Below are 13,071 nucleotides of genomic sequence, written 5' to 3' on the forward strand. Positions count from 1 at the left end.
ATTTTACCAAGGATAATGAAAACGTGAACTCACAACCCTTTATGCGTTGGACAGACCGTTTCTTATTTTGTGCCGAAGCAATTTATAAATCACAGGCCGAAACAGGTGAAATCAAAGGACATTACTTGAATGCTACTGCAGGTACATGCGAAGAAATGATGAAAAGGGCTGTATTTTCCAGAGAATTGGGAGTTCCTATTGTAATGCATGAATACTTAACGGGTGGATTCACTGCAAATACTAGCTTGGCTCATTATTGCCGAGATAATGGCTTACTTATTCACATCCACCGCGCAATGCATGCAGTTATTTATAGACAGAAGAATCATGGTATCCACTTCCGTGTACTAGCGAAAGCATTACGTATGTCTGGTGGAGATCATATTCACTCTGGTACCGTAGTAGGTAAACTGGAAGGGGAAAGAGAAATAACCTTGGGCTTTGTTGATTTACTACGTGATGATTATATTGAAAAAGACCGAAGTCGTGGTATTTATTTCACCCAAGATTGGGTATCTCTACCGGGTGTTCTGCCTGTGGCTTCAGGTGGTATTCACGTTTGGCATATGCCTGCTCTGACCGAGATCTTTGGAGATGACTCTGTACTACAGTTCGGTGGAGGAACTTTAGGACACCCTTGGGGTAATGCACCGGGTGCTGTAGCAAATAGAGTAGCCCTAGAAGCGTGTGTACAAGCGCGTAATGAGGGACGCGATCTTGCTCGTCAAGGTAATGACATTATCCGTGAAGCTTGCAAATGGAGCCCTGAGCTAGCAGCTGCTTGTGAAGTATGGAAGGAAATCAAATTCGAATTGAAGCAATGGATACTTTGTAATCCATTAATTACCATTCGTTCCTTTAATTGAATTGCAATTAAACTCGGCCCAATCTTTTACTAAAAAAGGATTGAGCCGAATAACGAATAAGGTTCCTATTTCATTTTCCAGGCATATATACGTACTGGATTTCGGTATACAAAATATTAAATACAAGGTCTAAGACTCAACAATTCAAATCCTTCTGTTGTTGAATCCATAATTAATCCTATGGATCCTTGAGATGGGATTAGTAGAATATTTTCTATACCCCTTAATCCGGACTATGGTCGAATCGAGCCAATGGTCACAACGCTTTATCCCCGTCCCGTATATTGCCCTTTTCCTTCCGCATTGCAATAGAAACTTATTATTCTCCAAAAAAAGAATTCTTCCTAGGAGAGAACAAATTTTTTCGATTAGAATTTGTACAGGGCACGGGATAACCCTCGCTTTCTATTCTAATTGAAGAAAGGGTTCCATCATATAGATTGATAGTGAAGTGATATCCAGATTCCCACAAAAAAAAGAATCCTTTTTTTCAAGACTCATCCGTGATTAGTTAATTATTCTATTGGATCTATATGGTTATTCCAAGAGGATATATTCAAATTATCATTCATCGAATGACTCCTGAATAATCATTTTTTGCCTTCCCTAATGTTGAACGACTGGAGTGACCATTATCGGGTGACCTTGCTTATGAGTGCAAGTCATAAGCAGGTTCAGGTCATCCTTCGCGTGTCAGGAGTGGAATGTGTTGTTTGGTGTACTGGAAGTCATCCTAGGAGTGGAAGGTGTGGTTTGGTGTACTGGAAGTCAAGAACCCTTTTAAAGCAGCCTCCACATGAGATGGTAAATTTAAATTATGGTAGTAGGATCAGGAATTCAGTCATCTTGGTAGCCGTATAACTATTGTTAGAAATTACAAGACAAATGCAAAAGAATGCAGTGATTTTATCTGGTATGGGTACTTCTGCTGTGGTCCATCAACTGATACCTTGCTGACATTAATGAAGTTCCAAGGGCCAAATTGACATGAAGAACAGTCTTGCCCAGGAGTACATAAAATGGAACTCCTTTTGACTTGCCAACCTCTGACGAAATGTATGTGTGTTGCACTTCATTGGGCAGCGTTAAAGTTTCTTACTTCATTTTGCAACCTAAAAGTTTCCTTCTTCTTTGCAATTTTGCCTATGTTCCGCTTGACCCGATTTCTTAGCCTTCTAACATGAAACGCCAAAATCTTTGTAATCCATGCTCTGACATCTTCTGAGCAAATTTTTGTACATTTTCTCCTGCACGAAACATTCTGCTCATCCCCATGGCATGAAACCTAGAATTGTCATGTTAACTAAGCCGAGGCAGCAAGTATCGAATCCCTTATCACATGCATACACTCTAGGTGCCATTGAGGAGAAAAAAAAAAGGAATACCCATTTAACAGCGAGCATCGCTGGGTAAAGTGCAACACAACCACACCAAGCAAACCGGCATACAATATAGCCATCACCCTACGGAAGCATGCCTGTCAAGAAGCATCCATTGTAAAAGCTAATGCATTCCCTACTGGGTAACAACTAAAAAGAAGATTAAAAAGATATTTACAACTAATAAAATCAAATCCTAGTTAGAAGGAGTGCCACGATATTTGTGACATTGAGAGATAAGATAATGAAAATTAGAACTTCTTTTAATAGTAAGAGGAGGTATACTGCATATAATACACTTCCTAGATGTAGGTTGCCAATTTCCTTATAAGCCTTTCAAGAGGGTTATAATACGTACAGTTTCCCCTTGTTACCTAAATGATAGGTCCTTGTCTTCCTTTCTTCCTTCCTGTTTCTGATCTCCTAAACTCTAGTATGTCCCATCAACATGACAATATCTGTGGCCATCTCTGCATATCAGAGCAGGGGATTGCAACTAACCTGTGTGTGCTGGAAACCTGGGACAGAGTCGTGATTACCTTATCTCTATCCTTCTTCATCATAATCCTCATCTTCACCTATCTTCTGGTTCAGTTGAGCAAGCTGCAGTGGGTCAATGGCCATCTTGTCCACATCGGCGAGAGACCAACCTGGATATTCTTCGTGCTTCAACTCTGGAGGAAGCTCTCTGGAAACGGGATGTGCACTGGTGTGCCCATCCTGCAACTCCACATTTAGGTCGAAGTTCCGCAACACTTGGTTACCGCTGCTATCGAGTGCAGTGCTTTGCCTCGATTCTTCGTCCTCAGCCCCATTGTCAAGCCTCTTGGTATTCAGCTTCTGCTTGTCATCTTGAGGAGACATGTCAAGATCATCATCGCATTTCTCAGCGTGGGTGCTTTCTCTCTCAATTGCTCGACCTCGGCCCCGACCTCTTCCACGCCCCCTTCCCCTTCCTCTGCCACTTGTACTACTATGACCTGCTTCTTGCTGCAAATAAAATTAAAATAACCATCTCTATCATTAAGATCATTTATTTCGAAAAAAAACAAACAGAAAGCGCTTCCACATTCCTTGTGCTAGAGAATGCGAGGCAGAGATATTTCCAATGAAATACAGTACTAACTGAAATCCTGTTTGACATACCATCCTTGTTCTCTTTGCCTCTTCATCGCTATCATGGTCTTCATCATCTGCAGCTTTCCTGGCAGATCAGTGATAAAATAAAATCAGGCACTTCGATACTTCACAAAGAGAAAATAGAGAGAACATATTGGTTGAAAATTTACAACCTTCTCCTAGAAACATGCCTGTCATCACCAGCAGCATCGGAACCCCCTAAATCTGGGACCTTGCTGACAGTCTCTTTAAGGAAATCAAACACATTGAAACTTTGAACACATTGCTTTCTGAAATTTGAGGAATAATTTTTTTTTAGTAAAAGTAACTCATAAGTAACAACTATTATAAGGTTTAAAGAAATAAGTCATTTTAACAAGATCATACGCCCAAATAGATGTTCATGGACCTAACATTAAGACATAGCTGTTGATTCTAATGCAAAAGAAATAAGACAGTAAAATAAATCCATAACAAAGAGTGCCAAGGAATATCAAGCCAAGAATTAACCACCGAAAGTTAGAGGATAGTAACACAGCTGTGTTTTTTTTCCACATGATGTATATTCATATGAAAGTGGTACACCATGTCACACATGTCAATCAATCAATGAAATTAAAATCTAAGCTTTTAATATTTAATTTCAACCCTGATGAATGCTTCACTTACAAATGCAATGAACTCATGGTCTTTGCTCCTCTTTGAAGGGTGATATCATATGTCCTATCACAGAGATCTTGGAGAAATAATTCCAGTGCTTTAGCTGCAAGAACACGATAAGGGATTCTTTAATCCAATTTCAATCTTCTTTCGCAAGTATAGTCGTGAATAAATATCTTATTGAAATGGAAGATAGTGAGGATGTTAAAGTTAAGAACAGTCCAGACACAAAATGTAATCAACAAAATGACGGCTCAAGTAACAACTACTCACAGACTAAGAGCGGCACAGCCATTGCAATCTTCCCAACATCCTCATCTGCTTGCATTATCTTCTTAATCCTAGACTGGAAAAATAAATTTTTGTCAGGTAACTTTGTGATATCAGTGAGAGATTCTCTAAATGATATAAACAAAAAATTCTCTAAAAGTTACTGCAAACACTTATAATAATATAAACACTTGGTTAATCTTAAAATGGGTGGCTGATGTCTTATCAGCAGAAATGAGAAGTCTGCAGCCAACCTATAGTTACAAGTAAGCAAAACAAGAACAGAGGAGCCTTTATGCTCTGATAAGAGATCAGAATCCAACTGCACATGAAACATAATGCCTCTTTCCTTGCAGATAGAAGTGCTGGAGGTTTCTATCTAATCTACCCTTTTTTCCTTACAAAAAACCAGACATGTATAACATGGATTGGAGAGCACAGAAAGTGGAGACAGGTTAACATTTGTTTAGTCTCTAGACCTGAAGGAATTACGTAATCACAAAAACTTAGTTGATAAATGCAGTGCATCAATTGAAAAGAAAAATACCAGAAAACTTAGGAAATCTATGCAAAATTTGTCTTTCTTCTTCAACTGAGTTTCATCTTTTTATCAAACCCTCAAAATAAGAGGTAGGAAACAAATGTCTTTCTTTTAACTCCATCACTCACATCTATGTAAAAAAATCTAGTTTAAAACTCTCATTCACTGTCGAAATGATAACAATGATCAAAATTTTACCCCACATCTTGATGTAAAAGACACAAACATTTAACAAAATCACATGTAAACGATAGTGACGTGCATGCATAATTATTCCTGGTCTATCACAAAACTATAAAAACAAATTCAGCTCTCATACAAAAAACAAGGCAAAGTCACAGAAAAAAAACTATTGAAGGAACAAATTAAGCTCTTAAACAGGTGAAGCTTATGAACTTTTGCTTAGTGTAAAACCTAATTAGTACACTAATGACTTAATATAGGATATCCAGCTTGGATACTGATGACCTAAAGTTTTCAAAAACTAAAACATAAGTATGGGCAGTGATGGAAGTTTAACCATAAACTAACATTCTAAAATAAGGCCCAACAAATGTACTATAGTCCAATTCAAAACCCTAATTCCCAAAATAACATGTTCAGAAGAAAACCCAAGCACTACTACATGCTAATAAGAAGTGTGAAATCCCAACTTACCATCACCACAACTCCCCTAAAATTTAAGCTAATCTCTGGGAAAACACATCATACCATTCAACCCAAGAAAAAACATAACCTATTGTGAAGACTCATGAAAAAAAAAAAAAAACTTCTTAAATACCAAAAAAAACACAGATAAATTGAAAGTAAACGCGGAGAAGAGAAGAGAGAGAGTTACCGCAGGAAAACGAGTATCAAGCTTTTTCCTCATGGCGTAATCAAGAATTTTCAGGCCATAAAAAAATCAAACCATACAATCGAACTTGAATCAAAACCCTAACAATGAATACCTTATAATAAATCGAAAAGCCCTAACTTTAGATCCGAAGAAACTTGCAGAGAAGATCGAAAATTTGCTTCAAACACACGGAAAGGGGAAGAGAGAGACAGAGGGAACTTTGCTTCTTCCGCTCTCTCTCTCTAGAAAACCGCTATTTTCGGACTCTGACGCGAAATTTAGACCAATGGGAGTGCTACCAATTTTGGTCGTCATGTTTTGCTATTTGACCGATTTCACCGCTAAGATGCAAACGTGTGACGTAGTTTTCTTCGTCATTGTGTCAGTTTGTTTACTCATATCAGCTGTGAGTGAACGTAACTTAAAGTAGGCAATAATTTTCATCACCTACGCGCAAAAGAGTGAACTGGAAAAATACTCTTCATTTTCGGAATCCTTTACAAATACTTTCTAAGATATTAATTAAGTTTTGGGTTAGGGTTCATCTATAACATGAAAGAAGCATATTAATTCAAAAGAAATATTATTCAACTAAAGTTACCAAATTCCGGCATTGTTGGTTGTAGAATTAAGTGTTGTTGCTCGTAGTTAAGAATCTATCAGGGATATTGGCGAATTTATTAAATGGATTTCAACATCGAGAAAGAAATAGGCGTCTGCGAAATCAAGTCATTAATATCTTTGTTTCATTCAAAATAACTACACATCAGGTCAAGATGATGTCATGTAGAAGAGAAAAGCAATCTGGACGGTAGACAACTAGAAAGATAAGATCTCATTTTTCAGAGCTATGTGTGTAACTTTAGATAAAAGGATCCTGCTTCAAAAGACATAGAGTTGATGATTAAAAAGACAACCAAATGGGTCTGAAGATGAGCTGGGAACATCGAATGCATATGTTTTTATAGATTTTAAAATAGAACTTGTTGAACCTTAGGGTTATAATATTCTTAAAAATAAGATTTGAAAAATCTTTTATGTAATCCATCTTACTTTTGAGAGGTGAGTCTGACGAACACTTATAACCTTTGATCAAATTGTAGTAAAACCAGGGGATCATAAGTTTTAAACTCCGAAGCACGTAATTCCTTGTAACTTAACATTTTTCTTGACATTACATACTTGATACTTGCATTGCTTAACTGAATAAATTTTGTGGATAATAAATATATAACAGTTGAAAGCTTTGTTGAAACTGAGTAAATGGTTATTCACATTGTCCTTTGCATGAGTATCACTGAAGCCCTTTGGAGGTTTAAGTGGACTTTAATTTTAGGGTGGTATCAACTTGGGTGGAAGTATTCATCGTGACTCGATTAGTACAAGACCGTTATTTTGACAATTTGAAAATAAATAAAGCATTATTCGATAATAAAGGCATTAATCCAAATATCTCAACTAGTAAACTCTTGTGAGAAATTTTCAAGTTCATATGATCCTTGATGCACGTGCATAGAGCTCGATGTAGTAGCATATTGTAACGGATCTTGATTATTAGTATTTGGAATACGGATCTTGATTATTAGTATTTTTTTTTTTGCGTGGGTCATTTGTGTTACAGATTCATCGAGTGAAATCCTATTTTAACTAGGGATCGATGTGTATCATCTTTCTCTGTAAGGATCTTCTTTACTACTACTCCTATTCTCAAGTTTCATCGAGTGAGATCCTACTAGATATAGAAATGTTGAAACAATCTATATTTACTCGCTGAAGAGTTGAAGATGTATTCAAGACAAACAAAAAAACTTTAGACCGGGGTTAATTAGTAACTACTGACTTTGACTTTTTCCATTTCTATCGATTTCCCTACAACTGTGCTTACCGAAAAACATAATGTGCGAAGCTTATTTACATGGGTTTAATGTATAAATGTCTTGATTATTACTAGAATCTAAGTATTAAGATGAAGGACATATGTTAGAGCATTGCTTGGTTGAATCCACCAAGCGTTGGTATGTCATGTTTGGTTGTCATATTTTTGTTCTGAAAACTCGAAGCTGCTTGATTTGATTACTAGAGTCAACTTCGTTAGGTTAGATTAGGAACAATATAAATGAGACTCGCTCGTGTTACTCTGAAGAACCTGAAGACGTATCGACATCAACGAACTCATCATCTTTCTATTCTAGGTTAGTAACACAAAATTGATTTGTTCCATTTTTATACATTTCTTTCAAGTCGTTTAGATTGAAAACATAATATACGAAGTTTGTTTATGTATCTCTGGTATTGGTGACTTGAGCATTTCATTATGACCAGAGTGTCTAAGAAAGATATACTAGTTGTTTTATACAACTTTGGTATATGGATTTACAGAGTATAGTTTATCTATTTGACTTTGTAGATTCGACATAACACTATCTGGTAATTCATTATTATTTAGTATGTTGAACTTTCAGGTTGATACCTAGAAAACTATGTTTAACTACATGAGTTCAAGGAAGTAGAAATATGAAAGTTGTTTCGTAAGTTAAAAGGAACCAAAGGATCTATTATAGTTTTAGATCCCTTAAACAAGGATCTTTACTTGGACCAATCCTAAGGATCTCTAATACGACCGATCCCTTACCAAGGATCTCTACTAGGACCGATCCCATGGATCTCTAGTAGATTGATCCTCAATTTAATAAAGTTTGTATTTTTGGTTTGTCTATTACTTTAGGGTTGCATAGATACAGAAAATGTATTTTGATTAAAAATGAAAATTCACAAGATGTTGACATAATATATTTGAACATGTGCTAAAATCGTATTACATATTTTCCTTGATACTCAAAGCGAGATCCTATAACCGAAATGCTCCAAATATCTTTTAGATATTCAAATTTATACGCTTTCCATAGCCCAGAGGATAAACATTGCTCTTGTAGCTAGTATAGTAAAGTATATGTTGTATACTAGCTAATATTGGTTATTATCCAAGAGAACAAAACCAAAAATATACATTTATTACATATCTTTAGGACTTTCGGATTTGGTAACTTCTTGTTGCCCAAACATGCCTTGATCATTATAGATAGTAAAGCTTGTATTCTTACAAACTCATCCCTCTTGACACGCCAGTTAATTGTTGGTGCGGTAATGAATAATGAAGATTGAAATCTATTTCGATTTCTCATATGATTAGGAAATGAGTTTCCATTTGATCCAAGTTTACAGCAAAAAATGAACTTTAAGCACTACACTACCAGTTTCGGAAGCACCATCATTCCACATTACACTCTTACCTGATGCTGGAATTGGTTTGCGTGGTTTGGTTTCAATTCTAGTTTTATTTATTTCTTTTCAATTTAATGAACATCAATAGCAACGGATTGTTTGATTGCCTTGATTAATTCAGTGAGTTTTTTTTATTAAGGTTTTATTTTGATAACATATATTTTATTTGTTCATCATCAATTGGGGTTGTATTGATGTTTTAATTTGGGGAAAAGATGATACTACAGAGATTTGTTAATTACTCTATTTTTTTTGAGTTTTTATGGTTTCCATGGAATTTTATTATGGTTTCATTCCAATAAGTTTTTGGGGTTTCCTAAAAAAATGTAAGGGGAAAACAGAAGAAGATTAACATGCTTCTTTGAACATGAATTAAGTCATGAGTTCTCTATAAACTAACTCCCTCTCCTAACTCATTTAAGATTATTCATCGGTGTAAATGTATTTTAACAGGGAATGGTACCTACCACCTAAGAAATTAATGGTTTTAGTCGTTTAAGAAAAAAAACGAGATGGAAATGTCAGATCTAAAGCATTTAAAGTTTTTAAAAAATGGGGCACTTTAGAATACTAATTATCAGACTGGAGGCATTTAAAAAAAATATATATATCCAAGTTAAAACCAAATTTAAAGGAGATTAAAAAATCAATAAGTCAATATAATTAAACTTTGCTTAGTTTGGTGTCTAATCCCGAGTTCAAAAAACTTAAGGTGGTTGATCGCTATCAAACGATTAATTTATCTCTTTAGTATTAGGTCCTCTAATCTCGTCATATTATTCTTAAAAACAAGGGTTGATTAACGTTTGGTACCCAACAAATCTCCAATTCTTAGATTTGGTATCCAACATTTGATATATTAAGCATTAGTACACTAGTTGACTGTCAACGACTCTGATAAACCAAATTTTATATTATTATCTCTAGTTATTATGAAAAATTTATTGAAATTTCTAATTTATCCCGATTAAAGTCCTAAATCATCAAATAATCTTCTTCATAATCGTTGAATGAACTGAACACAGAAATCTCATCCATTAATCAATACCCGTCTCCATTATTAACGGTAACAAGTCACTAGTATCGACTGAATTTTCTATCTAAAATTCTCTCCATCTCTTTATGCAATGTGGAAATGAGTAAAGACCCAAGTTTCCTAATCGGATACAATCTTTGAAACAACCCTCAATCTCTCGCCGTCCATCAACTAAATCAACGACTGCAGCTTGATTCCTTTGTTGTTTTCACGGGCTTAAATTCCTTCATAATCTGGAACTGACTCGAACCAATCTTTACTTCCTTATAGATTTCAAACACCTTTCTTAATCCTTGGTAATCACCCACAAGAGCTATGGGTCGCATCTGTATGAAGCCTGCGCAGAACTGGATGGGGATTTCTGTTGAGCATTTGATATGCACAACCTGGAAATCTTGTTGTACATCAAGGAAATATCTTCTTCAATTCACTACAATACAAATACATAGAAAATATACATTTCTCAGTCATTCAAATCACACATTAATGTCATTCATTCAATACTAAAACACTAGGGGTACCAAAATACACCACCAACTTTTTCGTAGGCAATCTGTATGGACAAACTCAACACAACTCCGATAGTTAAAACTCAATCAAGGAAAGTGTCTATAGTTATATCTCTATCTCTCTTGAAATTAGAACGTTTACAAAATTGGATTCATGAACCTAATCACAAAGAGAGTTTTTAGATGGAACCAAAGACCAATGTCCAAGGATCAATCAAGTCGTATCCAACAAACTAGATCAGATGTATCTACTCTGATTGATTAATGCACAAATTGTGATATTTCAATTATAAAGATAAAAAATATAATGCGGAAAAATAAATAACACAAACACCAGAAATTTTGTTAACGAGGAAACCGCAATTGCAGAAAAACCTCGGGACCTAGTCCAGATTAAACACAAACTATATTAAGCTTCTACAATAGCCTACTACCAATTAACTTCGTTCCGGAACGTAGTTGAGCCCAAACTCATTCTCCTACTGATTCAGGTACAGTCGCGCTCCTTACGCCTCTTGAATCCCAGCAGGACTCCGCACAATTGAATCCCCTAGATGACGCCATGCCAACTAAGAGTTGCTTCAACTCAATTGAAGACTTTAAACCAAATCTTCCTCCCAAAGATTAAGCCTATGTAGTTGATTTCATGATTACGATCAAAAAAAATGATCAAATCAAATGTAGGATCAAGGTGATGAAAATCGATAGCAATTTGTCAAAAGTCTAGGTATCCTTAAAGTCCGTACTTATGCAACCCGAAGTGCATCCTAGATTATTATTCACCTTACAAGTATGAAACTTTCAGAATCACAAAGTTGAGACGAAGAGAACTTTGTGATTTTTATCTATCTTGTTCAAGTGATAAATTAACGATCGAACAAGATCAGGAGACTCAAGTTATTAAGATAAAAGATAACTGGACCTGGCTTCACGAATCCCAATGAAGTCTTTGATAGTCGCTAAACCCTAAAAGGGTTTCTAGAGAGGACAACTGTAGATATAACTAGGACACACCAAAAAGTAGTGTCAGGATTCAAATATCCTAGTTAACAAGAGTTCCCTTTATATAAAATTCAAAGCATAAGTTGCTTTAGGTTAAGCTAAGATAGCTCTGGAACCAAGCAAACAATATTCACCGTCAGATGAAAACTTTGAATCTCATTCACATAAATATGATATACACTCTGGTTAGGTAAACCATAACCGAACCGTGTACAAAGACTATGTTCAACATGGTTAGCCGAAACTAGTCGGTTTGAAATTAAAATCTTTATACTCATTTTCATGAACACAAAGACATTGATCTTGAATCACAATCATGTGATAAAATAAGTCTAGTGTTTTTAGAGAATTGGTCAAATGGAAATTATATCATAGAACTAATTTAATCGCAATTGAATCATAATCGACATAATTGGTAAATGCACAAAGTACAAATACATGAGTCGTTCGGCTGAGTCATGGTATGCATACCGATCTGCAAAATAATAAGCAAAACCGAGTTCCGGAGTTGACAGAACTTTTTCAGAAGCAAAACCGAGTTCCAGAGTTGACAGAACTTTTTTTAGTTCACGTACCGGTTTGCAAACTTAGGTGTGCAAAACTGAGTTACGGAGTTGACATAACTTTTTCAGTTTACGAACCGGTTTGGAAACCTTAAGACTTTACCGGTTCCGGATTTTACAGAAACCTTTCCAGTTTGCATACCGGTTTGGGTACTAAATTGGTTCAGGAACATAGAATTGTATTGGTTCGCATACCGGTTTGGATACTTATACCTGGTTCCATTACCATAGTTCCAAAATAGTTTGCATACGACATGCATACCTATCCGGATCACGAAACAAACAGATTTTCCCATGATGTGCATACGAATATGTGTATCACACAAATCTGTAGGTCGATATATAGCTATGTGTACAAGTACATGTAATACATCTTTAGTTATCTCAGTTTGTAAGACTGATAGAACTGTCTTGTAATCCGAATATAGTAGTTCTATATTTTTCTCTAATTAAATTCGAAAGATTCCCGAATAACATCAATGATACATTTAACTGTTTCAAGCTGTTTTCGAATGATAAACTTGAATCATGATTTTGGTATTGTTCTCCACCTAAATTGATCAAGTATGAACAAATGTTCATTAATCTTAGTCATTATATTTCGATAAATTCATAAACTAAATAATTAGTTCTCGACTCGAAATTCTTGTATATGCAAGCTAGTCTAATTAGCTATGTGACAAACGTCTCAATGATAGAAAAATGAATATAACTTAAGAAACAGGTGGTTCGGTATTCACTTACCTTTTGTGGATGAAGTTCTCCAAAATCTCCAGTTCATCTTCTCCTTCAAACGGTGAACACAAATGATGACTGGTTCGTTTCCCAACTACCTTTATCCTAGACCGAGACTTAACTAATTGTAGACTAGCAATCAAGCTATTGTTTTGACAAGTAAATTTGACACCAAGCTTGAGATAGCAACACTTGTGAGTTCGACCGAGCAATGCTCTAACAATCTCCCCCTTTGTCAATTTTAGTGAGAAAACTATTTATACATATGGAT

At 35.6% G+C, this 13,071-nt stretch overlaps 1 protein-coding gene across 2 annotated transcripts; it reads right to left on the reverse strand.

Annotated features, from left to right (window-relative positions):
* Nucleotides 1–1,663: 1,663 nt before the first annotated feature.
* LOC113322349 (dr1-associated corepressor-like) lies at nt 1,664–5,960 on the reverse strand. 2 transcript variants are annotated; one of them, XM_026570423.1, is made up of 6 exons: nt 5,786–5,960; nt 4,298–4,370; nt 4,034–4,127; nt 3,538–3,654; nt 3,392–3,449; nt 1,664–3,235 (listed from the first exon to the last, which is right to left on the reverse strand). In XM_026570423.1, exons 2-6 carry the CDS (start codon nt 4,350–4,352, stop codon nt 2,792–2,794), a joined length of 768 nt encoding a protein of 255 aa, XP_026426208.1. In that variant the 5' UTR covers nt 4,353–4,370; nt 5,786–5,960; the 3' UTR covers nt 1,664–2,791. The 2 variants fall into 2 exon arrangements, with proteins under 2 accessions (XP_026426208.1, XP_026426207.1); XM_026570422.1 differs by having other exon boundaries at nt 5,674–5,960.
* Between the last annotated feature and the right edge of the window lie 7,111 nt (nt 5,961–13,071).

The sequence above is a fragment of the Papaver somniferum genome, chromosome 11 (genome assembly GCF_003573695.1).
Source record: "Papaver somniferum cultivar HN1 chromosome 11, ASM357369v1, whole genome shotgun sequence".
Taxonomy (NCBI): Eukaryota; Viridiplantae; Streptophyta; class Magnoliopsida; order Ranunculales; family Papaveraceae; genus Papaver; species Papaver somniferum.

What these genes read in the sequence shown, in the direction of transcription:
- LOC113322349 (XM_026570422.1), bottom strand. Translation starts at nt 5,706, where the DNA reads ATGAGGAAAAAGCTTGATACTCGTTTTCCTGCG. An exon ending in GGCTGTGCCGCTCTTAGTCT is followed by an intron (nt 4,128 to 4,297) that starts GTGAGTAGTTGT and finishes GTGTTCTTGCAG; the next exon opens with CTAAAGCACTGGAATTATTT. An exon ending in ACCATGAGTTCATTGCATTT is followed by an intron (nt 3,655 to 4,033) that starts GTAAGTGAAGCA and finishes CTCAAATTTCAG; the next exon opens with AAAGCAATGTGTTCAAAGTT.